This window comes from Thermobia domestica, chromosome 11, assembly GCF_964235325.1.
Source record: "Thermobia domestica chromosome 11, izTheDome1.hap1.1, whole genome shotgun sequence".
Lineage (NCBI taxonomy): Eukaryota > Metazoa > Arthropoda > Insecta > Zygentoma > Lepismatidae > Thermobia > Thermobia domestica.
This window is the reverse complement of record NC_137464.1, coordinates 134,349,277-134,375,365: the sequence shown is the minus strand read 5'-3', so window position 1 is coordinate 134,375,365 and position 26,089 is coordinate 134,349,277. Positions and strand designations below refer to the sequence as shown.

Sequence of the window (26,089 nt, the reverse complement as noted above, 5' to 3'; positions counted from 1 at the left end):
ATTCCAAATTCTGTAAGAATGTTGTACAATGTTTCCCTCCTAACCGAGTTGTAAGCCTTTCTAAAATCAATTAACAGTTGATGTACTGGGTAATATATTCCCATTTCTTTTCGAGTTTTTGTCGAATGGTAAATAACTGGTCGATTTCGACTAAATGAAATGAAAAAAAAAATAAATAAATAAAATCTTTGAGTTTTACGTCCCACGGTTATGCCGGTTAGGTTAAAGGAGACGGTGATGATGAGTAATGAATGAAATGGTGGAATGAAGAAAGTGGGAGGAAACGGGAGAACCCCGAGGAAACCCACGCACATGGTGTTTTTCCACCACAAAGTTTACTTGACGGGGGCTGGGATCGAACCCGGGACCCCAAGCACCAGAGGTGACCGCTCTACCACTGAGCCACCGCGGCCCCGATTTCGACTAAATCCACACTGATAATCTCCAATAATTTTATCTGCGTATGGGGTCAATCTTATTAATAGAATGTTAAGAGAAATGTCTCGATAATTATTACAATCAATTCTGTCGTCTTTCTTTTGAATTGGAACAGTGATTGGTTCTCCCACTCTTTTTAAATGTATTTCATAGTTTTTCTTTTTTGTATGTTGAATTTTCTTGTTAAAAATTCAGAAACCTTGAGGACTGGGTAAACCGTGATATATTCTACAGCTTAGGAAACCATACGCTCAGATGAACCGTCTATTACGTATATGATCCATGAACAGAAAATTCGATACTTTCCCGATTTTGAACAAGCTTAAGGAACAGTCAGTGCATTACAGAATTTGGAGCTTTACCGATTTTGCAGATCCAAAGCACCTGATAGGTGGTAACAAATTATTATGTATGTGATCAATCAGTGAAAAATTTGTTCGAAACATTCATACAATGTATATGAAAGTTAAAACTTAACTGAACAATTTCAAGAATGTACAGAACCATCGGAAACGAGGACCAGATTTCTCTCATGGTTTTCTTTATTTTGCTTCAAAAAGAGGGTGTGTGATATTTTGAAGTAAAAATACTACATACAATTTTGCTAGTTATTTGTGTATCATTTTTTAAAGTACTTATTGTATATAAGAGGTTAAAATATTATTACATATATTGGTTAATCCTTTGGAATGTAAATATGTTAAAAATTAAAAAAAAAAATCTTTTTGAAATTCATGGTTTATTTTCGAGGTTTCATATTATTATCTGCATCAACCACTAATTAAATGAGTTTTTTGTTGTAGAGAAGCGAAACAAAGTCTGCTTTATCAGTTAAAAACAACATTTTCAAAAAAGGCCAAAATTTCCTAAGCAAAAAAGCGAAGCAGAAAAACCCGTTTTTTTTTGTTTTTTTTTCAAAAAAGCCGTTTTTTTCCGAGCCCTTGCATCTCTACTACTATTAGGTCGGGTCTAGTACTCTTGCTGGTATCCCAAATGTTGGGACAGATGTACCCAACTTACACCTAACATTTCAACCATTTCTAGTTGGTAAGGTTGTGGAGCACTGAAACGGGTTTTTGCTGCGGAGTTGGTGCATGAGGAAATCTCTTCATTTCAAGATTAACTGCTATTGCTTGCAGCATGTCCAACGACTATTATACATATATCAATGATTTTAAAATTCGTTGTATGTATACTGCATTACTTCAGTGCATGTGAAAAGAAAGAAAAAAAGTACTGATCATAAACCAGACAAAAAGTAGTTGAAATTAACTAAAATATTGATTTAGTCCAGGAAATCTAGAGCAATTTTACCCTCAACCTGGGCAAAATTGCAACACAAGCTTTTTAAACAGTTTTCGATTCAGGAATTACTACTGAATAACATATTCAAAGTCCGACAAAATCGGACCACGGGAACACCCCCAAAAACGGTTTCAAAATGGCGGACCATGGTTTTTCGAAAAAATCATAGACCTTTACGTTGGCGGCTCTAGTAACCCTCTTAATTGACACAGAGACATAAATGATACCTCGTTGAAACGCTCATAGACTACAAATTCCGACGAAGTGACTTTTGTACCCATCATGCCCAACCCGAAGAAGAAGAAGAAGAAAGTCGATTTTTGTTTTTTTTTATTGATATTTCTTGGACCCTGGCAACACTGTGCGTCCTCATGAAAAAGAAGAAGAAGAAATCTTTAAAAAAATTGGGAAAATCTACACTTTCACCTTTCTTCACTAGCTCTGGCAACCCTGATAATCGTTGGGTATAGGGGACACAAACGATACGTCGTTGGAAATGGGGTTCCATAAGGTTTTCTACATATCACAGTCTTGCATGAACCTAGGCACTGAAGAACCATGGCTGATTCCCTTACACGTTTGTGTATCATCTGCAGAAGACTAGATCCTGACGATAACCTCATCACACTTCAAGAAAAGGTAGATGAATGAGTGAACAATGCCAGTAAAGCTCGCGGTAGTAACATTCTCGCCGCTACAAGTATGGTGGTTCATGTCTCTTGTCGCAAACGTTATATTGATAAAAAAGATATTGCGATTGCCCTAAAAAGAAAAACGTCATCGCCGATTCAAAAACGAGTTACTCGCTCATCGGATGGGTCCTTCAACAGCAACAGTGACTGCCTGTTTTGCGGAACGCCTGTCTTATTTGATGACCATCACGTGTTGAAATCAGAAAATGTGCGAGTGAAAACACAAACATTGCCACACAGCATTTTAAAGTGTTGCAATAAACGAAACGATACCAGGTCACAAACTGTCCGAGGTCGAATTGAGTACTTCTCATCTGATCTTCATGCAGGAGATTGTGTCTATCACAGCTCATGTATTATCAACTTTCGAACAGGCAAAGCAATTCCTCAACAATACTGCACCGATAATCAGTCTGCGCCAAAAAAAATTCCGGGCTGGCCGATCTACAAATGATGAGAGAATCCGAACATTTCAGCGCATCTGTAGTTATTTGGAAGAGCACGATGATAAGCAACTAACTGTGGGAGAACTTGTTACTAAAATGGGCACATTTCTTGTAGGGACTGGTCACATTGCGTATGACAGACGGCACATGAAGCGTCAACTAATGGAATACTTCGGTGAAAAAATTATGATTTCTAGTGACAATGGAAAAAACGACTTCATTACACTTCGAGAAACTGCCAATCAAATTCTACTTGCATATCGTCATTTACCATGAGAGTATGACGAAGAAAAGGAAAAAATACAATAATAGAAACCGTAGCTCGACTGATCAAAAGCGACATAAAATCGAAACTACAAACTGGAAGTGATACATATCCTTCACCCAGCGACTTGACCATTCAGGAATTCCTTCAGTACCTAGCCTTAAACTATTCTATGCCACACTTTTTGCCGGAAAGGACAATGAAACCAAAATAACATCTATTGGCCAGTGTTTGATGCAAGCAGCCAGACCAAGAGATGTTAGCTCCTCTGCAGTTAGGTGTTGCTGTGCAGCTGCACCACCACTATCGATCGAAACACCTGATTGACACGCTGCATCACCTGAGATTTTGCTCTTCATACGCTGTGCTGCAAGTACATTTGGTAATCGTGTGATCGAAATGCCAGCAGACCAGACTCTCCTCTTTGCAGCGGATAATGTAGACCATAATCTCCAAACGCTAAGTGGTTTAGGCACATTCCATGGTATGGAAATGGCGGCCATTACTCCATCCTTTACTACCAGTCTAACCATTCTTCGGAAGCCCGTCTCTGATGCTGATGTGAAGTCCCTTGCCAGTGTTCCCATTCACGCATACACTGAAACCAGGGCTATTCTTGAAAAGGTCAACTGTGAACTGGTAACAGCACCATCACCGAACGAAAGCTCCCTGGATATTTTCTGAAAACTTTCCTGGCACTTTCCGTCACGCACACCAAACTGGTCAGGAATGATGCAGGCCATTCTTGCAGATCCATCTCTTCATCATTCAGGGAAATCCACTGTTCTTTGCTTACCAATTATTGACCTCCATTTATCTGAAATGTCATGCATCTATTCCACTTTAGTGTACCTGAATAATCTTGCGAGAAAATATAGTCACACCAATCATCACCTTAGACAACCACTGTTTTGGAAAGCTTCACGTATCCTGGATGACAGAGCACATAACACCAGTATTAAGGACACGGTTCTCCTGTTGGGCTCATTTCATACTCTGATGAACCTTCTAGGAGCAATTGGTTCCCTGATGGATGGTTCAGGCTTACGTGAAACCTTGATGAGGTTTATAGAGAATATTCGGTTGTACATATGTTAAGTGGCAAGTCCGTAGCAAGAGTCTTCCGTGTGCACATGATGGTTGACCTCGCATTAAGTGCATTGCTTGTGGAGAATGTTTTTCTGGAGACCGACAATGCAACACACAGAACTATCAACGTTGCTTACTCTCTCTACCAGAGTCTGATGTCGGGTGAGATTACTGTAACTGGAGCTAGTTCTTCACCTCTTCTTCAAGAAGCCCGGGAGAAAATAGAAGCACGAAAGTTAGAACTTACTAACACATCAAAAACAAGTCAGTTGTGGCTTGCATACCAGCGTATGTTGACTACAGCAAGGAAATTTGTGGCAGCAGACCGAACAGGAAGCTGGGAGGATCACCTTGATACTATAGCAGAGTGGATTCCCATATTCGCTGCAGCAGGACAGTTCAATTATTTGAAGTCGACGTGCTTGTACCTGCAAACAATGTTAACGCTGCCATCGGTTAATCCAACAGTTCACGAAAGCTTTCAAAATGGGTTCGGAGTTATTAGAAGAAGCAATCGTTATTGGGCTGGGTTGTCCTCTGATCTAGTCATAGAGCAGGTTCTGATGAGATCGCTAAAATCCACTGGAGGTCTAACTCTTGGGAGTGGAATGTCAGAGATGCAACGATCTTTGTGGGTGCTCTCAATGCCAGAATGCTCCGAGTACAATCTGGCGATGCAAACTCTTACCCATACAGCATATGTCACTAGCGAACAACATAAAGAAGCCGAAACGTCAAGAATGTCACGTGATATCAGTGACACACGTCGCATTCTTGCAGGACTGCAGCCCATTTCACCACTTGACGGAGACAAATCGTTGAGAAACATTGCCACTGGCGTCACAACGGATTCCTCGGTCAACGTCAATAATGTATTTTCAGTTGGAGAAGAGCTTGCGAAGAAACTATCTGGCAAAGACCTGTTCACTGTGAAGTGAAAACGTGCAGATAAAGTCAAAACTCTAGCATCCCCGAGTAGTGTTAAAATCAGCAGCGATATATCCGTCGATTCGAATCTTTTGTTTCAAAGACTGTTAGTTTTCGCTAATGCAGGCAGCACATCTTTAGAGGAGACCTTAGCGCATGAATTATGTGCCTACCCACCAGCTTTATTTGAGTCACCCAGCATGATGGGAAGGCAGACAAAGCCCCACTGGCAAATGCGATACTAGAGTTCAGCAAGCAGCAGACCGCACAGTTTGAGGAAACAGAGCCAGACAATATTCTGTGTCTTAGACGGAGGATCTCAGTTACATAGACTACCATGGTGTAAAGGCAGTTCGTACGACAATATCGCTGCATCATTTGCTGAGTATACGGTTCGTAAATATGGCACATCAACCATCGTGTTTGATGGGTATGGAATTTGCTTACCATTGTTCATTGCAACTGCGCTACCGGGTGTGCAAGAATGTATTGTACTTGCAGAAAGCATGCCCTTCCATATACTATTGCTTGTGGTGTGTGCCAAGAAACTGAATGTTTTAACTGTTTAAATGAATATGGTGAGGACAGTGTTAGCGTAGGCGATGACGACGTAAATGTGTAATTTGCCTCCCAAAATCTTTCGTCTTCCCATTCTTTTGCTTTAAAATATTTTTGTTTTATATATAGGTGTTATGTTTCTATAAAACGCATTGTCTTGTACACTGTATTATAGTATGACCTTCTATTTGCTATTGCTTGTGGTGTATGCCAAGAAACTGAATGTTTTAACTGTTTAAACGAATCTGGTGAGGACAGTGTTAGCGTAGGCAATGACGATGTAGATGTGTAATTTGCCTCCCAAATTCTTTCGTTATTACCATTCTTTTGCTTAAGAATATTTTTGTTTTATGTATAGTACTTATATTAAAGTGACCTTTGATTTAAAAAAAGAAACACGATTTTTTCATGCGTAGAACGATTATCAGGGTTGCCAAGGCCCAAGAAAGGTAAAAATGTAGATTTTCCCAATTTTTTAAAGGTTTCTTCTTCTTCTTCTTTTTCTACAGGTTGGGCACAGGGGGCACAAACGATACGTCGTTGGCAAGGTGGTTCCATAAGCTTTCCAACGCGGTATGCTTCATATGTCTGTGACAATTAGGGAGGATGCTAGATCTAAGAAACAGAAGTTAGACCACAGTAAAAAAGATACAGTGACCCTCCTTGGTCCGCGGTTCCGAATTTTTATCTCTCTTACTGTTGAACCTACGTCCTTTATCTTTTAATATTATTCTTACCAATGTCTGGTCTATGCGTAGGAACTTTTCTGCTGGCGTATGAGGACATACAGTATTGCCAGGGTCCAAGAAATATCAATTAAAAAACAAAAAATCCACTTTCTTCTTCTTCTTCTACGGGTTGGGCATGATGGGTAAAAAGTCACTTCGTTGGAATTTGTGGTCTATGAGAGTTTCCACGAGGTATCGTTTATGTCTCTGTGTCAATTAAGAGGGCTACTAGAGCCGCCAACGTAAAGGTCTAAGATTTTTTCGAAAAACCATGGTCCGACATTTTGAAAACCGTTTTTGGGGGTGTTCCCGTGGTCCGGTTTTGTCGGATTTTGGATATTTTCATCAGGTGAGGTACCTACAAAATACAGGTGTATAACTAAAGGTTGCAATTTTGCCCAGGTCAAACCGTATTTTGAATCGACTGTAAATCTTTGTCTCCATTCATGGACCTACTCCTATTCCCAGCCAGTTTCATCATTCGAACATCCTTTTCATTCTCCACAATAGAAGATTTTGCTCATCATACTGAGTATGGATGGAAATTGAAATCAAAGCAAGTGAGGAAGTTCGGACCTGCAGCGATTCGAACCCGGGCCACCTTGATAGAAAGTTAATGCGTTAACCACTTACTACGCTGATCACTTATTTCATGTTGCACAAAAACGTTTAGGTAGTTAAAAGCCTTTCATGTAAGTGTAGACGAGCCAATAAGGCATGTGTGAAAGGACGATCATTACTTGACTTGGACATTAATTTTCATTACTTGACATTAATTTTCTTTATGAAATTTTATTGTTTAGGTAACTTATTGTAATTATATTATTTTTCATTACTATTTACAATCAGTTCAACTGCATCATTTCATATATTCAATCTGTTTTATACAAGTTATTGTGACGTAAACAAAATCTAACTTGCGCGAAAAATACATTTACACTTTCCAAGAGATGTAGCTTCGATTTATTCGCTGCAAATTTAGTCTTATCTGACTGTAAACAAATCCTAGTGTAGAATAGAAAACGACTTTAAACAAAAGAAATAATATGAAGTGACGTAAGAAATAGTCGACCATATTATGGTTACTGCTGATGGCAAAAGAAACAAACGTAATAAACAAGCTCCGGAATCGAACTTGAGATCCATCCAGCGAATGTGCATTGACAGCTTCGTCATTAGCAATCTGAATGCATATAAAGCTATCTGCACATAAACGCCGTTACCGTGCACATTGCAATGTGATTATAATAAATAAATAAATAAATAAACCCTCATCAACAACCTCACTATAAACAACCACAATAAATCACAATTTAAGAGTTATATTGAAAGCAATATTTTTGGGTCGGGTCTTGGGTATACATTCTCTAATAGGAAGGAAAATAATACCTTAAATAATTATGGTTTTGGAAAGAACTAACAGCCAGCAGTCCTACACACCAAATCCAGCAAGGCCTACCTTTATCACTTCCGGACTGAAATCCAGCCCTTCCCCTTCTTTCCTCCAGAAACCATATATTCTAGCAATAAAACTTCTCTAAAAGTGTGAACAACTTCCTTTCATCAATTTATCCATTAAGTAAATACCACACGATATTATTGTCTATAAAACTGGAGCTGATTTTCACTTCATTGTTGTTGACATTGCACCACTGATCATCATTACCCTTAGCTTCTTTCACAGGTCGTTCGATAACGTCATTGAAACGTTCTTCATTCACATATTCCCTTTACAGTTCTATCCACTTCTCGCCAGTTGCTAGTGTAGGTCTCCATAGTTTCATTCTCGACACATTCTGATATCCAAGATATTTACCATGCGATGGATCAATCACTTCAAAAACATTATCACTAATATTCCTTCAACAAACAAACAAGGTCCACGAAATACTTCACACAATTTCGTTATTCGTTTGTCTAACAAACTGCTTAAATTGTACTGACGAAGAAAAATAAGATCACTTTCAAACTCTTCTTATACCTTGATTCGTATTTAGCTTAGCATTACGCTTTTCAATTTTCTTCTTTCGTCTTAAATTTGACATAATTAATTTATCATTCCAATTTTCTTCTTTCGTCTTAAATTTGACATAATTAATTTACCATTCTTCTTCGGCAACTTCTTCCTATTTATGTATGATACCAAAATGAGATAGCATGAATTCTTCAGGTTTAACATTTAAATATAATTGTGCTGGAGAAACATCCAAACTAGCACTAATGGTGTAATTTAACAACAAACAAGCTTGAACTACATACCCTGATCACAAAGAATGATATTCACAACAGACGCAAAATACGTCTGATATTTCTATGAAAACGTTCAATAATTACTGAAGACATGGTAAAGTGTAGTACGTATAATGAATTTTGACGGTATACGCTTCTACAAGCTTCTATCACTTTCAGTAGGTAAATACGTAAATATTTAATTATAGGTCCGCTAAGTATCACACTCCCATTGTAATTTCGCAACAGTTGCAGGACCTAAGTCATACACTTCAGACTGAATAGCCTGTATGGGATTAGTATTCACTATGATTTCTTCCTCTGTCGAGAACATCCGCAATAAACAATCACTCAATAAATAAGATTTTCTACTGATAAATTGTACCTCATAATCATATTGCTGTAACTCAAGTGACCAACGCATTAATCTTGCGTTCCAGTTACGTATGTGCTTTAACTGTGTCAAACCCTTATGATCACTATGAACGCACACTTTTATGCTATGAACTACACGTAAAATTTCGGCATATCCCACACCAAACATAAACACTCAAGTTTGACAGTAGCAAGATTTTTCTCACACTTGATTATGGTTTGGCTAGTGTATTTCAAAACACACTTTTCACCACTGACGTACTGATGTAAGTTAAGAGCTTGTCCAAGGGCTAAAGCGTCGCATTCTACATAAAATGATTGATCAAACTGAGGATGATGTAACCACTTCCTTCATAACTTCCTGCTTCAATATTTCGAACACACTTTGGTGGACTTGTTCACATTTCCACCTCTTCCCCTTCTGCAAAGGTCATAAAGAGGAATTAAGATTATAGCATGTTCTTAATAGTACGAGTATGCCACTGAACTGCACACAAAAATGAACGAAGCGTTTTTAAATTTCTTGAAACCGGTAAGTTAGCAATTGCCTCGATGGATTTTGTGTCTCGTCTAATAATTTTAGCTGACACAATTCATAGTTTATTATTACGAAAATCTACAATACTGTTTAATTTTTCTATAAGATTAGCCCCCAAAACATCTTCATGAAGTTCATTTAATACCAGAAATTCTACTACCACTTCCACACTATCAATCTGTACTGTTAAAACTACCTTTTCCTTAACAGCACATTTCTTTTTCACTAGGAAGTCGGAAAACACAATATTTTCACCCTTTTGCAACCGTACATTAGAAATACACTTGATGACATCACGAGAAACATCATTTCGTACCAGGCACAGGTCACATCGTGTATCTAACATAGATTTTGCGCTTATCATTCAACAAAAGCTTAACACGCACAGTATTTTGACCTAATTCACAAGCTACAATTTCTTCATTATTATTTAGTATAGTTATGTCATCTTCACCTTGGATGTTATCACTATTATACACATCTGGAAAACTAACACAATTCAAAAAACAAACAACTTCCTCTCCCTTTCAAAAAGAGAAAGGACCCTTCTGGTTTAAAGAACCATTTCGTTGTTGTGATGGACCTGGTTGTACAAAGGATTGCTCACAAAAGATGAAGGAATAACGTATTTAAACACAATACTTACTAACATTATTTATCACTCTTCTTTCATTGTATAAGTTACCCCTATAAGAGCATTTTCTTCATAATCAGATAATGGAAGATATGTTAACAAATTTTGAGGTAATTGATTGTGAATATAAGAACATTTAGTGTAAATATTAATTAACTATAAATAAAATGTGCTTACTTTTGAAAGGGAATTTCTTATACTATACTTTGTAATATGAGAACCAACTTAACTCAAAATCCAGTTGTATGAGAAAGCATTATTTGCAATAATTTCAAGTAGTTTCTCAAATTAGCACACGTAAGAATTCAATCTATATTCGAACGCTTTTGTTCTACTTGATCTAAAGACCATTCATTGAAATCCATGTATTTTCTTTACATTGTGCATAATACAAACTTGCATGCAGTAACGTATTGTATTACAGATAAGGCGACCATACGTCTCGTTTTGACCAGGACAGTCCCGTTTTAGGAGCGTGTCCTGGCCGTCCCGTCAGTAGATAGAAAAAAGTAGTACTTGTCCCGTTTTATGCAAATAAAAGAAGTAAATAACAAACCCAGTACCTTTACTAATTTTAAAGGTATTAATAATAATAAACAGGCAAGAATTCAGTTGAACTTCTTACCCAATGTAATATCAAGAATTTGAGCTAGGCCAAAGGAGCAAATGCAGGCAGCATCATACCCTACTATATTGTTTCTCATAATTTTTAGAAGACCGAAACCTGTTCCGTTTTCAGCTGAAAGTTTTATGGTCATTCTAATTACGGGAAAGAATTAGACGGCTGAAGAAAATTATACATATCTCACCTTCTTCTCTTTGCAGCTTTATCAATACAAAACCAATGCAGAACCAATGATAAAAGAACCATAAATCCTAAATAAAGCCAGTCATAAAACTCTGGACTGTCATTACATACATCGCACGCAGAAGATTCGTTCGCCCTGTAACCTCGAGGACATGCTCCACATTCACTCCAATTTCCATTCATTAGTCGTTGTCGGCCACAGTACATACCTGGACATCGTGACAATTGGGAAACAACCCCTGTAACAAAAATAAATAAATAAACAAAATAAATATTTAGTTTAACTAGATAAAAGAATGATAGAATTCAAGAAGAGAAACAAAAGACTTCAAATATTTGTTCCGTCTCCTTTAGCCTCACGGGCATAATCATGGAACGTTAAACTAAAAAACAAAATTCATTTTAAAGAATTTGTTTTTGTAAGTGCTACAACGAACTTGAGATTTCTTCTAAATTTTAGATAGTAAGTTATACCCAAAAACATCGTCATCAATAATTCCAAATAGAAGAATTAATGCTTATACGTGTTACGCTTAGTAACGCAACATCTTAAATACTTTACTTAACAAATCCATTCTCTCAACATAAAAGTTAACTGCTATATACCGCATTTATAAATTACAAACATTTTAGTAATGATAGGGGCCGCGGTGGCTCAGTGGCAGAGCGTTCACCTCTGGTGCATGGGGTCCCTGGTTCGATCCCAGCTCACGCCGAGTGAACCTTGTGGTAAACAAACACCGTGTGCGTGGGTTTCCTCGGGGTTCTCTCCTTTCCTCCCACTTTCTTCATTCCACCATTTTATTCATTTCTCATCATCACCGTCTTCTTTAGCCAAACCGGCATAACCGTGGGACGTAAAACTCAAAGATTTCACTTTTTACTAATGATATCGCATATCATTCTCATAATTAAAAAAATACACTAATCTACCACTCTTCTCTTCTAATATAATCATATCTTGAACCCCCATGATACCCATAAATTCGAATGCGTATCAAGGAGTATTGATTATATGCGAACAACTGAGTTTTAGCAGAAAAGGAGGACGTTTCTTTTGCAGAAACAACCAGGGAGAGTTGGGCAAAAATATCTTAGCGTGACCGTTAACTTCTAGGATAATTATGTAATCAGAAGAGTTGACAAGTGTTTTTTTTTTTTTTTTTTTTTTTAAATATTATGTTATTCAGTCAATTCTTCTATTCACATCATTATCTTAGAAGCTAACACATTTCAGCGTTTTTACCAGGGATGGATAATTTAACTATAACAAAACGAAATTAGCTTCCTGTAACAAAATATACTTATTATTTAATTTCGATAGATACGAAATATAACACCAATTTTCGTTACGAGGTAACAACGTTATTACACCGTAGCTAATTGAAGAACGAATATTTCGGGTATTTTTTGTCATACTTGTGCGCAGAAAATCAAGAACTGATACCCACACGATGATATTCTTTCTTCTGTGGGTACCTAAGAGAACGAAAATGAACTGAGGCAGAGCTATTCTGATATAAATTCAATTTGCCACATGAGTAGCACAGTTGAACAGGCAGAGTTGGTAAAGGTATAATCTTGAGAAGTTACTGATTTTATCAGATCTTTGAAGAGCTCTACGGACATGGTATCTTTTGTACTGCTCTTCGAAGGGGCCAAGTTAAACTTTGTTCTTCAGGTAGTGAAGCAGAACATGAAATTTCACTTCGATATGTTGTTACCACAAATCTAAAGTAGATGTAGGAAAAAAATGTTGGATTTCTATGAACAACGTTATAGGAGAAGGTCAGTCACATACAAAGAAAGGTCCAGCACGCAGGTGAAAGAACAAAGCAAGAAGGAATAAAGTAATAAAGGGGAGGCTCTTTAATTCTTTATCATGTTTTCATACGGCTCTCTAATGTCCACCACGAGAGTAAGATGCAGGAATGCCGAACTGTCTCACGAATAGGAAGCAAGCGCAAGCCTGTAAAAACTATATTATTATTACCAAAACAAAACTGTGGCTCTATAGCACATGAGCTATGACCGGCTAGGTAATTGTATGATGCATGGCCAGTTCATTGGCTTCCAGTCAGCATGATTTCTGGGATATTTCACAGGAGTTTGCTGATTCTTAAGATAGATAGATGTCCAATTGTTTCACTATGCTGGGTCAAATTATTATAATTATTATTCTCCTTAGCAGAATCGAGTGAGCTTAGGTTGGTGGTTAGTGTTCTTCTTTCGTAACCGGACGATCCTGAGTACAAAACATGTAGCTCCCATCATGACAAGTTTTATCAGAGTTTTTCCTCAGTTCCGGTAGTTTATGTCGGAATGGTATTTTTAAGCATAGACCCTGTTTGATTTTCTTCTCTTTCATTTTTCCATGGTTAATGTTACAACATTTTGTTGTAAATTGGCCTTAGAGGCTGTATTCGAAATATTGTTACATAAATAAATCCTTAGTGCACACCAGCGCGCACCCATAAATTTTTGTTAAGAGATGTCCACAGTTTTTGAGGAAGGGTCTAGTACGATTATGCACTATTGAACCTATGTTATTCTCCACTCGAAAAAACGATAAGTAATTGTTAATTATTGCCACCTATTTTCCGTTAAAAAAAAAATGATACAGCTAAGTTATTTTTATAAGAAAAGAATGAGTACAGATGAGGTATAAAATCAAATTTTTAGGCTACATCAATCATTACTCTGTTAAACAAGTATAGTTGTATTAAGAAAGTGTACACATGTTAGTCGGATTACAATGTTTTGGAGGTATTTGGACCCGGTGGGCTCCCCATGTAGGTGTACCCTGGCACACGCTTTTCTTTCGCATGGTCTAGGTTTCGATGTCCAGTGGGAGCTAAGGTATTTTCCAGTGTTGACCTAGTATCGTGAGACAATTGGAAAGCTATCTAAATTAAGATTGGGGCAGATTAGCGAAGTCTGGTTACGTTAGTGAATAATAATGGTACTTGGGTTCGTTGCGCTGCCAAGTATCACCCAATTCAACTTCCGCCCCCACCATGACGTGTCATAGTTCTACATGGGCTGTAGAACCAATTATTATTATTATTATTATTATTATTACAGAGAAACATCTGAATGACGGGTACCGATAAGACATTTTCCTAAATGAGAGGTTACGAATATTTAGATTACTTATATATTGAACTCATGAAGCAAATATTTACAGAATTCATTTACAGCAAATAATTACCTATTGTTTTGTAGCTGCTGGTGCTAAACGTAATTTCCTGTTGGTTGGTTTATATGACGTCCTTAATCTCCCCCCCCCCTTTCTGAAAAGTAATTTTCTATTTACAATTTGTTTCCAAATATCTTATATTAAAGGTCAGCATGTTAAAGGGAATATAGTCTGAGTGAAGCATGAACGAATATGTCATTTGATTTCTATCTTTTTATTAGTTTCGTTCTTCTACGGATGCAAGTGTTCTTTTATTGTATTTTTTCTCATCTTTCAGAGGATTTCATTTCGATTTCAATATTTTTGTTGTACTGATTATGCATGTAGATTGTTATTTGTTATATGATTACAAAACATTTGTTCAATGCAACTGCAAATGTGAGTACTGAACTCTGTTTCTACATTTTATTACCTATTTATATAAAATGCTGAAATAGGTAATGTACTAAAGTAAACCGTAAGGCAATAATAACTTAAGAACACATTAATATTAATAAACAAGATAATGTATATAGAACCATTGAGGTTCTCCCTGAAATGAAATGAACTGTTTAAGTTTTACGTCGCACGATTATGCCGATTAGGCTAAAGGAGACGGTGATGATGAGAGATGAGTGAAATGATGGAATGAAGAAAGTGGGAGGAAACGGGAGAACTCCGAGAAAACCCACGAGCACGGTGTTTGTCCACCACAAAGTCCACACGGCGCGAGCTGGGATCGAACTAGGGATCCCAAGCACCGGAGGTGAACGCTCTACCACTGAGCCATCGCGCCCCCTGAGGTTCTCCCTGCTCGCAGAACTCATCAATAGTGTTGACTTGTATATCTATTGAAGAAAGGTTGCGACAGAGAGAGCAGAAGATTATTTTATTTTTTAAGTTGGAAAGAGATTTTCAAACTATCAAGGAGAAATGGGAATAAATTTCAGTCAGCTTTTTCTGAAATGGGTACTTCTGGATATTACTGGATTCATGGTAAATTTTGTACATAGAAATACTTGCCAGCTTTGAATGTTCCTACATAATCGAAGCTCCGTATCTTCTTCCAAAAGTGCAGAACAAATTGATAGATATATCGCGAATTTTCGTGACGTGCACCAAGTTAATCTTTTCTGCGTAAGAAGACTTTATTTGAACTAATATATTTATTCCAAAATTATTGTCAAAAGAAAATCTTTAGGGTTAGGCAAATACTTTTGCTGTCGATTGTAAAGAATAATGTAGTGGTACAGTTCGCGGCATAGAAATCGTTACAAAACTTCTAAGTGCAAATTAATAACAAACTCTTGCCCCGTTTTCTTATGCATCCAGAAACACATGTTTCAATCGATTAGTTCCTTCTAGTATTGAATCTAACTCCTCCACCTCTCCTTGTCTAAAGCGGTATGTGTGACGTAGTACACTTTTTCCATTCAACTGAAAGAGAAATAGGAATTAAGTTTATAAAGTTATAGCTTTAACACAGTCTTTTTCATTCGTTTGTTCTGAAATATTTTTAAGAGCCTAAATTAAAAAAAAAAAAAAAAAAAAGTCAAGTAATGGTCCCAGAGCTTTATAAATACCTTTAGTCTCATTCTTTCTCTTCTTTAAAGACTGTGAGCTAGTAAGATACTCCCTAAGAAATATATGGAAATTGCCAATAACGGCAGTAGGTTTTGTGCTTCCTAAAGTCTGCAATGCACGCACAGAGTTCTAAAATATCTACTGACAGAAATGAGTGTTATTCAATGATTCATTTCATTTCTTTTCAGTAATTGCAAGCAAATGTTCCAGGGGGGTCATCTGGGCAGGACAGGAGGGTGTAATTCCCCCTCCATTGAACTTCATAAATACGTATTGTTTGATCAAATGTATAATAATACACTGATAAAAACTGAAAATCTTATGTCGCGGAGAACCTACCCCCATCCCCGATTAAAATCTAAAAGACACTGCATTTAGCAACAAACCTATAGAGTTACGATAGCACATTGCTAGAGAGCTTACATTTCGTTTCAAGAGTCGGAGGTTTGATCTCAAGCCATATGAGTTCCTGGGCGACATTGGGAGAGAGACAGATATATATATTCAAGTATGGAGACAGGGAGGGATGATTTATATACACAGATTTAGAATTGAGAAAAAAATGATCGGACAACATTCGTATTATGACGAAAATTGTGATTTTGTGAAACAGAAGATGAGAAGTTTCGAACTGCGAGGATCACATTAGGCATTTGTCAAATTAAGGTGGAGAACTCTTTTTGGAGCATCATATGATTACGAAGGGAGAGAAAGATCTTGAGAACTGAGGAATTAAGAATTTAAAAAGTCTGCAGCTTCCGAGACGGGCTTCGCGCCGTTCAGATAGGACGTAAACCTCTTGTAACTTAGTTACAATGTGCATAATGAATTTCCCCTTGTTCAGGACACTTTTTAAAGGAGTAAAATTTGTTACTATTGTGTTAATTAAGTTACATTTCATAGAACCATCTGATAAAGTAGTGCCAAACCCTGTGCGTCATTGTCTGTTAGGTGAATGGTTAATGTAAGTTATTCCTACGTGGATGGTCCGAGCTTCAAATAAAGACCATTCTTATTGATTATTTTCCTTGAGCTACGTTCATACTGTGCATTCCACAAATTTAATTTTTAAGTAATGTAGTCATAGCTAGTTTAATTCGAAATTACAGGGTGCGGCACGTAATACCGGCCCGTCCTTTTATGAGACATCAGAAGATAAACTTAATCAATGATTAAACAAATTCAACACATAAAATGAAATGTAATGTTTTGAATATGATTACTCACCTTCACAGTAGGTGCTGAAAATGTCCTCCGACCTGAAAGTATCCTCCATATTTAGTAGAAGTGGTCTGTTCCTGGGAGTATTTTGAATAAATCCTGTGCGCCGCAATTTTTCAATCAAGTCCTGTATGGTGCTTTTTCTGGTACACACAGTTCTGGAAATTTCTCGTGAAACAAATTCTTTGTTTTCGCAAAAGATCCAGTACGAATGAACGCTTCAACAATGGCAAGACGCTCGGTTATTGAGTACGGCATTATCACACACTCACCCGACTTCACACAACGAACCTTACTTCTCAACTGGTTTGGACACGTTTCACTGGCTGCGGCTGCAGCTGCTATACATGTGCACCTGCACGTCACGTCTCTTGACCCCGACTCGACACGCCATCTCTTGGTTGGAAACTGAAAGTAATTTAATTCTCGCCAAAATTGCAATATACCATGATATTACGACGGGCCGGTTTTACGTGCCGCACTCTGTATTTTCAAATATGATATTTGTTATTACAAGGCACTCCTCACTTGATTGTAGACCTGCATAAATGCAACGTTGTTTTAAAAGTATATTTTACTTGCAAGGATGATTGTTAAATAATAATAATAATAATAAAAACATTTGTCCTTCAATTTAATTTATAATTGTTTTCTATATCTTAGTTTTAATAACATATTTTCTATTTATATTGTACTCTATGTTATACATTTATTATTTACATTTTATGTCTTACATTTGAAGAGGAGCGTATGACAATTCAGAGCACCAGGGATATGTCAGGATGCAGGCCTTGGCAATCCAGAGCTCCTGCCCCCACGAAATCACTACCTTCCTGTAAATTATATCTAATTTTAGAGATGATTAGACATTTTAGTAAAATATGCCCTCAAACGCTGAAATAAATTCCTGTCAAGCTTTCGATTGCTGAAATAAATTCCTTTCTACGCCCCTGCAAATCAGTGGCGATTTTAGGGAGTGATCAGTTATTAATGTCTCCTTGGAGCAACGACACTTCCGAAGTCATATCTCCGATAATTCCGAATGTGATATCAGTGTTTGTGCATTATCACTTTGCACTCTCAGTGTATTGAAACGCACCCAAAAGGAACTGTTCTGAAGTCTTCACTGGTTCTCCCTATGACCCCATGCCAATAGGGCCAACCTTGGACATATCCACATCTCAAATATCACCTTTTATGTCAGTGATAAGGAAAACTATCCATTCGACACAAATACAGGATATGTTTGATTCTTTTTTCGTGTCACCCTCCCATTGTCAACTCCATGCCAACCCAGGCTTAATTTGGACTTACGCAGTATCCACAGTGTCACTATTCATCTTTGCACATGAATTCGACACTAATGTCGTTTGTATTCTACTACTTTTACATGTCACCTTCACCTCTTGGTGTGGATGGTTTCATTGTCTCGCCCCCACAACTATGGAGGAATTTCAACCAACGTAAGTATAATTATAAATTATCATCTGAAAAACAACTGTACGGCTGATCTTTTTCGGAGAGGAATTCGTTAACTACTTTTTCAATATCAATGTATTGCTTTTTTTTTTTTTTTTTTGTTTGTTTGTTTGTTTGTTTTCCATGCTTAAGATTGCCAAAGGGCTAAACTTTGTCTGCACTATTGTGCTTTGAATATAGGTTTTAGTGGTTTGATTCACTGAATACTCGCTTAGATGTTGCTCTCGTCACAGGAAAAGTGAGATACAGTTATAAAAGAAAAATGAATTGAAATATTTAAGTTTTACATCCCACGTTTATGCCGACTACGCTGATGGAGACAATGATGGTGAAAATGAATGAAATCGTGGAATAAAGAAAGTGGGAGGAAGCGGGAAAAACCCGAGAAAACTCATGCACACGGTGTTTGTCCATAATAAAGTTCATTCGGCGCGAGCTGGATCGAATCAAGGACCCCATGCACCATAGGTAAAGTTATAAAAGAGTAGGCGTCTAAACAAATACGGAACACTACTATCAATGAGAGTTATATAAGATTAGATCCTTAGCTATTTCATTCTAAGGTAAACTTTCAATCAATCTTGTTCTTAATTACTGTTCGAAAACTTAAAGTTGTTGCTGCAAGGACGTGATAAATCTTTTCAGTAGACTCCACAGTCTATAGCTGTTTCACAACTTCTTTTTCATCTAAGTCTAAAGTAGTTGCATTTTAGACATTGAGGAAAAAGTGTGAAATTATATGAAAACCTCCAAAGTGGAATTACGAAACTTCAGTGGGTCCCTTTTTGCCGTGGGACTCCCTCACCGCACTCCCGTTAGTAACGCCACCGTTCAGGGTGCGTGATGCAGTTTCCCGCTTTTAGGAATATTTTCTAAGGCAGTACGAGTGTTTTTTACTGCTGTGTAAATTGAGGTGTATTTGCTAGAACTGTCGGTTAAAGGAGACAAAAGATCCTATAAAACACAAATCATCTCTTTCGAAGCTCTAATGGAAAACGAAACGAATCGTCGTAAACATATTACTTTTTTGAATAGAAAAAGAGCAAAACATTGATTGCAGAAACGTATAATGGTATCATTTGCTTGCAAATTTATAACTTATAAAAAATGATGGCTTGTTAGATGAGGGATTAATGAACGGGATTCTTCTGCTGGTGGTGTCTTGACGTGTTTTGTTACAAAATTCATGAATTGTGGTAGACAAAATTGCTTTACCAGTTAAAGGTGACTGCTTTGAAACCAAATGCAAAGTATGAGAATTAAATTTATCATATCTGTAGTTGGGTGTGGAGAAGAAACAAAAAAGTGCGAACGAAAGGTTGAAGAACAACCCACGTTATTAATATAAACTATGCCAAAGATTATTGACTTACATCATCATAAAAGAAAAACGAAAGAATTTTTGAAACAAAGAAAACACAAACTCAGGAATTTGTAAGTGGAGGCAAAGAAATCTAATTTAAACATATTAAAGACGAACCATTTAGCGCATAGAGATCGTGGATCTGTGGTCAAGGCGCTCGCTAGTAATCTGGAGGTTCTCAGGTCGGAATCATGGGTGAACATTTTTTTTTAATTTAGAATTTTTGGTGCCGATTGCTCGACGATGACACACGTCTTAAGGTATTATTATTATTATTATTATTATTATTATTAGAAAAGTAGTTTTAAATCTAAGACGCACCCCGATTTCGCTGGATTAAATTAGAGAAAAATAGTAATATGTTCCATTTTTATTATTACTAGAGCGCTATTCGTCATTTTCGGGGATTTTTATGTATCCCTCTCCCCTCCTCAGGTTGGGGGGCACGGTATGATAAAAATTATCCCAGGCCCGAATGTCATGTACGTTGAAAATTTGATCGAGATCTGTTGCATGGTTCAAGAGTTGTTCTATTTATTTTTATATATTAATCTCTCCTTCTCCCCTCCCCTAAATTAACCGTCAAAGTGAAAATATTTAAACAAAAGTTTCTAGGCTCGAACGCCATCTATGTAGAAAATTTGATCAAGATCAAGTGGTTCAAGAGTTATTAAGTTTTTTTTTATTTTTAGATATCTCCCTTTCCCTTCTTCCCTAAGTTCTACCGTCAAAGGGCTATGATAAAAAAACCACCCCAGGTCCGAACCTCATTTATGTTGATAATTTGATTAAGATCGGTTCGGTGGTTTAAGAGTGATGAGGTCACAAAAACAGCACCTTTATTTTTAATTTTTTACATATATGTCCCTCCTTCCCTTCCCCTACATTGCACCATCAAAGTGAAAAATGAAAACATCCCAGGTCCGAACCTTATCTATGTTGCATGTTTGATCGCGATCGGTCGGGTGGTTCAAGAGTTATTAAGTTTTATACATTTTCATATATTTACCCTCCTCCCCTTCTTTAGCCTTTAGTATCAAAATAAAATAATAAAAAGCTTCCCAGATTCGAACTTCATCTATGTTGAAAATTTGATTCAGATTGATCGGGTGGTTCAAGAGTTATTCACTCACGAACATGGTCACTTTTATTTTTATATTTATTGCTTTCTTATATATATATCTCCCCTTCGCCCCATCCCCTACGTTGTTCCGTCAAAGTGAAATGGTAAGATCCATCCCTAGCGTTAATCGAGACGGAGACATATAGCCTCATTGCTAACGTCCCCATTAATCCCCCTACTCATACTTCTAAAATCCTTCCCAGGCACAAACGTCATCTATGTTGAAAATTTGATCGAGATTGCTCGTTTGGTTCAAGAGATTAAGAGTCACAAACATAGTTTCAATTTGGATCTAAAGTTTTTTGTTCACAGACACCGTTATTAATATATATCATTATTATTATTATTATTATTATTATTGAAAATTTGATCATTCAAATATTGAAAGATCCAAATATTCAAATACCTTAAGACGTGTGTCATCGTCGAGCAATCGGCACCAAAAATTCTAAATTAAAAAAAAAAAAAATGTTCACCCATGATTCCGACCTGAGAACCTCCAGATTACTAGCGAGCGCCTTGACCACAGATCCACGATCTCTATGCGCTAAATGGTTCGTCTTAAATATGTTTAAATTGGATTTCTTTGCCTCCACTTACAAATTCCTGAGTTTGTGTTTTCTTTGTTTCAAAAATTCTTTCGTATTTCTTTTATGATGATGTAAGTCAATAACCTTTGGCATAGTTTATATTAATAACGTGAGTTGTTCTTCAACCTTTCGTTCGCACTTTTTTGTTTCTTCTCCACACCCAACTACAGATATGATAAATTTAATTCTCATACTTTGCATTTGGTTTCAAAGCAGTCACCTTTAACTGGTAAAGCAATTTTGTCTACCACAATTCATGAATTTTGTAACAAAACACGTCAAGACACCACCAGCAGAAGAATCCCGTTCATTAATCCCTCATCTAACAAGCCATCATTTTTTATAAGTTATAAATTTGCAAGCAAATGATACCATTATACGTTTCTGCAATCAATGTTTTGCTCTTTTTCTATTCAAAAAAGTAATATGTTTACGACGATTCGTTTCGTTTTCCATTAGAGCTTCGAAAGAGATGATTTGTGTTTTATAGGATCTTTTGTCTCCTTTAACCGACAGTTCTAGCAAATACACCTCAATTTACACAGCAGTAAAAAACACTCGTACTGCCTTAGAAAATATTCCTAAAAGCGGGAAACTGCATCACGCACCCTGAACGGTGGCGTTACTAACGGGAGTGCGGTGAGGGAGTCCCACGGCAAAAAGGGACCCACTGAAGTTTCGTAATTCCACTTTGGAGGTTTTCATATAATTTCACACTTTTTCCTCAATGTCTAAAATGCAACTACTTTAGACTTAGATGAAAAAGAAGTTGTGAAACAGCTATAGACTGTGGAGTCTACTGAAAAGATTTATCACGTCCTTGCAGCAACAACTTTAAGTTTTCGAACAGTAATTAAGAACAAGATTGATTGAAAGTTTACCTTAGAATGAAATAGCTAAGGATCTAATCTTATATAACTCTCATTGATAGTAGTGTTCCGTATTTGTTTAGACGCCTACTCTTTTATAACTTTACCTATGGTGCATGGGGTCCTTGATTCGATCCAGCTCGCGCCGAATGAACTTTATTATGGACAAACACCGTGTGCATGAGTTTTCTCGGGTTTTTCCCGCTTCCTCCCACTTTCTTTATTCCACGATTTCATTCATTTTCACCATCATTGTCTCCATCAGCGTAGTCGGCATAAACGTGGGATGTAAAACTTAAATATTTCAATTCATTTTTCTTTTATAACTGTATCTCACTTTTCCTGTGACGAGAGCAACATCTAAGCGAGTATTCAGTGAATCAAACCACTAAAACCTATATTCAAAGCACAACAGTGCAGACGAAGTTTAGCCTTTGGCTATCTTCAGCATGGAAAGCAAAAAAGGTAATACATTGATATTAAAAAAGTAGTTAACGAATTCCTCTCCGAAAAAGATCAGCCGTACAGTTGTTTTTCAGATGATAATTTATAATTATACTTACGTTGGTTGAAATTCCTCCATAGTTGTGGGGACGAGACACTGAAACCATCCCCACCAAAAGGTGAAGTTGACATATAAAAGTAGTAGAATACAAACGACATTAGTGTCGAATTCATGTGCAAAGATGAATAGTGACACTGTGGATGCTGCGTAAGTCCAAATTAAGCCTGAGTTGGCATGGAGTTGACTAAGGGAGGGTGACACGAAAAAAGAATCAAACATATCCTGTATTTGTGTCGAATGGATAGTTTTTCTTATCACTGACATAAAAGGTGATATTTGAGATGTGGATATGTCCAAGGTTGGCCCTATTGGCATGGGGTCATAGGGAGAACCAGTGAAGGCTTCAGAACAGTTCCTTTTTGGTGCGTTTCAATACACTGAGAGTGCAAAGTGATAATGCACAAACACTGATATCACATTTGGAATTATCGGAGATATGACTTCAGAAGTGTCGTTGCTCCAAGGAGACATTAATAACTGATCACTCCCTAAAATCGTCACTGATTTGCAGGGGCGTAGAAAGGAATTTATTTCAGCAATCGAAAGCTTGACAGGAATTTATTTCAGCGATTGAGGGCATATTTTACTAAAATGTCTATCATCATCTCTAAAATTAGATATAATTTACAGGAAGGTAGTGATTTCGTGGGGGCAGGAACTCTGGATTGCCAAGGCCTGCATCCTGTAATGTCCCTGGTGCTCTGAATTGTCATAAGCTCCTCTTCAAATGTAAGACATAAAATGTAAATAATAAACGTATAACATAGAATACAATATAAATAGAAAATATTTTATTAGAACTAAGATATAGGAAACAATTATAAATTAAATTGAAAGACAAGTTTTTTTTTATTTTTTTATTTTATTTATTTATTTATTTTTTTTTTTTTTTTTTTTTTTACAGTCATCCTTGCAAGTAAAATATACTTTTAAAACAATTTTGCATTTATGCAGGGCTACAAACAAGTGAGGAGTGTCATGTAGAGATGCAGACCCGGAAAAAGAAACGGCTTTTTCGAAAAAAAAAAAAAAAAGTCGGGTTTTTCTGCTTCTCTTTTTTGCTTGGGACATTTTGGGCTTTTTTCAAAATTTTGCTTTAAATTGATTAAGCAGACTTTGTTTCGCTTCTCTACAGCACAAAGACTCATTTAATTAGTGGTTGATGTAGGTAATAATATAAAACCTAAAATAAACCATGATTTTCGAAAATATATTTTTTAAATTCTTAACATATTTAAATCATGAATTCCTAAGGATTAACCAATAGATGTAATAATTTTTTAACTTCTTATACACAAAAGTAAGTACTTTTACTTTAAAAAAATATATACAGAAATAACTAGCAAAATTGTATGTAGTATTTTTACTTCAAAATATCACACCCTCTTTTTGAAACAAAATAAAATAAAACATGAGAGAAATACATTTATATTATAATCTGAAAGGCTGCACATTAAGACCTTGGTTTCGGGTGGTTCTGCACATTTTTGTAGCTTTTAAGTTTTAACTTTCATATACATTGCATGGATGTTTCGAACAAATTTTTCATTCATTGATCACATACGTAAAAATCTGTGACCATCTATCAGGTTATCAGGTACTTCGGATCTGCAAAATCGGTGAAATTCTGAATTCTATAATGCACTGACTGTTCCTTAAGCTTGTTTAGAATCGGGCAAGTACCGAATTTTCTGTTCATGGATCATATGCGTAGAAGACCGTTCATCTGATCGTGTGGTTTCCTAGACTTATAATCATCACGGTTTACCTAGTCCTGAAGGTTTCTGAATTTTAAACGACAGGAATTCAACCTTTTTTTCTTTCTTTTTCTTTTTTTTCTTTTTTTTTTCAAAAAAGAAGAACTATGGAATACATTTAAGAAGAGTGGTAAGATTCAATCGCTGTTTCAATTCACAAGAAAGGCGACAAAACTTAATGTAATAATTAGCGAGGCATATTAACAAGATTGATTCCATACGCAGATGAAATTATTGGAGATTATCAGTGTGGAGTTAGGGAAATCGATCAACTATCGACCAGATATTTACTATTCGATAAATACTCGAAAAGAAATGGAAATATATTACCCAGTACATCAGCTGTTTATTGATTTTAAAAAAGTTTACGACTCGAATAGGAGGGAGGTATTGTACAATTCTTATAGAATTCGGAATACCGAAAAAGCTAGTTAGATTAATTAAAATGTGTTTAAATGAATCCCAGAGTAAAGTCCGAGTAGAAAAATTCTTGTCCATCAGCTTCAACGTCGAGAATGGTCTGAAACAAAGAGATGCGTTATCGTCATTATTATTCAGCATTGTTCCGGAGTACGCTATAAGGAAAATTAAAGATAGCAACCAGGCCGTAGAACTGAATGGTATTCACCAGGTTATGGCGTATGTTGATAATGTAAATTTAATGGGGGATGATAGGAGAACAATAGAAAGAAATACATAGGCCTTACTAAACGCTTGCAGCGACATTGGTTTAGAAGTAAATGCAGAGATAACTAAATACATGGAAGTTCACCGGGATCGTAATACGGCAAATTGTGGATGCGTTAAAATATCAAATAATACTTTCGACAAAGTGAATACTTTCAAATATCTAGGATCAATATTACCAGACCAAATCATATCTACAAAGAAATTAAATGTCGACTGAAATGAGGAAATTCATGTTATTATTCAGTTCAAAATATTTTGTCGTCGCGAATTCTGTCGAGGAATTTAAATCTTAAAATATATAAAACGATAATCATGCCTGTTGTTCTGTATGGTTGTGAAACATGGTCGCTTGCGATGAGCGCAGACTGAAAGTATTTGAAAATAAAATCCTGAGACGAATATTCGGACACAAGAGGAACGGGAATGGAGGAAACTTCATAACGAAGAACTGCATAATTTATACGGTTTACTAAACATCGTTACGGTCATCAAGTCTAGGAGGCTCAGGTGGGCAGGTCATGCAGCCAGAATGGAAGAAGTAGGAACGCTTTCAAAGTTTTAACTGGAAATCCAATCGGAAAACGTCCATTAAGAAAACCTAGGGGCAGATGGGAGGACAATATTAAGATGGATCTCGC

General features: G+C 36.6%; 1 protein-coding gene across 6 annotated transcripts in view; it reads right to left on the bottom strand.

The window, feature by feature from the left end:
* LOC145664457 (JNK1/MAPK8-associated membrane protein) overlaps positions 1 to 26,089 on the bottom strand; it is a 287,534-nt gene that overhangs the window by 203,487 nt on the left and 57,958 nt on the right. For all 6 annotated transcript variants that reach the window (XM_081731149.1, XM_081731153.1, XM_081731154.1 and 3 more), the window contains exon 3: positions 11,034 to 11,271. In XM_081731149.1, the coding sequence (XP_081587275.1) occupies positions 11,034 to 11,271 (238 nt within the window). The remainder of the gene's footprint in view (positions 1 to 11,033; positions 11,272 to 26,089) is intronic.